Source organism: Schistocerca gregaria, chromosome 4, assembly GCF_023897955.1.
Source record: "Schistocerca gregaria isolate iqSchGreg1 chromosome 4, iqSchGreg1.2, whole genome shotgun sequence".
Lineage (NCBI taxonomy): Eukaryota > Metazoa > Arthropoda > Insecta > Orthoptera > Acrididae > Schistocerca > Schistocerca gregaria.
In genome coordinates this window covers 659,329,546-659,330,604 of record NC_064923.1, presented here as the reverse complement: position 1 = coordinate 659,330,604, position 1,059 = coordinate 659,329,546, and the positions used below count along the sequence as shown (strand labels likewise).

The window sequence follows — 1,059 nt, the reverse complement described above, 5'->3', positions numbered from 1 at the left end:
TTCTGGCTTTGAGTGAGTTTGGTAATACTCATTGTAATGTACCATTAAACTGCGCCATTTCTTTTGGCGAGTATTTCGTAGCAGCAGGAACGCTCTTATTCTGCTGAGTATATTTCATTATTTCTGATGTGAAAAACCAGACATCTTAATCGAGATGTAGATTTATGAATGCAGAATACTTGTTATTGTGATGTAAGATATATTGTGTTTGGAGCTTGTACAATTTTACAATAAAATGTTAATAATGAAAGTTCTTTGTGTACTTTCTTTGATTTCAGGTAATCTGTGAATGTTTGAATGCGAGAACACAGGAAGCTGATAATCCTTAAACACTGTGCACAGTAACACTTTTTCAACAGAATAATTTGTCATTGTTTGCATATTTATGCTTGTTCAAAATAAAATTCTTTGGATAACTTAGAGTGAACTTAGTGAATTTTTAACAATAATTTGGTGATTTACGCAGACGGGTGTTTGGCATGCTTGAACAACTGAACTGAGCAGCTTCAAAGGGAAAAAAACACCAGTGTGATTACAACTCTCTCGTGATTGTGTGTGCCGAGCATGAAATCTTGAGCCATTGTAGAACACTTTTATTTTCTATATTGCAGTTATACTGTGATTTTTTTTTTCTGGTTAGGTATCAAGGAGAGCTTCCGTGTTTCCTCTTGAACACTGATTACAGTTGCTTACTTTTTTTTCCCCATATTTTCTTATACACATTCATTTTGCCTAACTCAAGATTGATCCCTTTTCCCAGATTACCAAAGATAGGCTTATTACAATTGAATTTAGACTTTAAAGACTAATTGAATTTAGATTTCTAAGGCTAGAAAATTTGTTTTGTATAAATATTATGTACTGTACATACTATACTACACCTATTTTTACAGTATACAACAGACATGACCACAGTCTCTGGCAGCTGAAGCCAGGCTACGAGCTGCAGCGCATGATGAGAGAGGCAACCGGTTGGGGTAAGGAGGAGGCTGAGGGGGTGGGGGCCAGGGTAGGGTGTGGAACTGTAAAGTGCTGCTAGTGGAAGATTGCAGGGACAAT

General features: G+C 36.4%; 1 protein-coding gene across 7 annotated transcripts in view; it reads left to right on the top strand.

Annotated features, from left to right (window-relative positions):
• Nucleotides 1–427, top strand: part of LOC126266808 (hamartin) — a 295,524-nt gene extending 295,097 nt beyond the window's left edge. For 4 of the 7 annotated variants that reach the window (XM_049971359.1, XM_049971356.1, XM_049971358.1 and 1 more), the window contains one exon: nt 1–253. This exon is cut by the window's left edge and continues 592 nt beyond it. Coding sequence is in view for 3 of the 7 variants with exons in the window: in XM_049971361.1 (XP_049827318.1) it covers nt 279–329 (51 nt within the window). In the remaining 4 variants the exon portion in view is untranslated. Of the gene's footprint in view, nt 254–278 lie in introns of those variants that run through there. The other 3 variants (XM_049971361.1, XM_049971357.1, XM_049971360.1) reach the window with 1 other exon arrangement.
• The last annotated feature ends 632 nt before the right edge of the window (nt 428–1,059 follow it).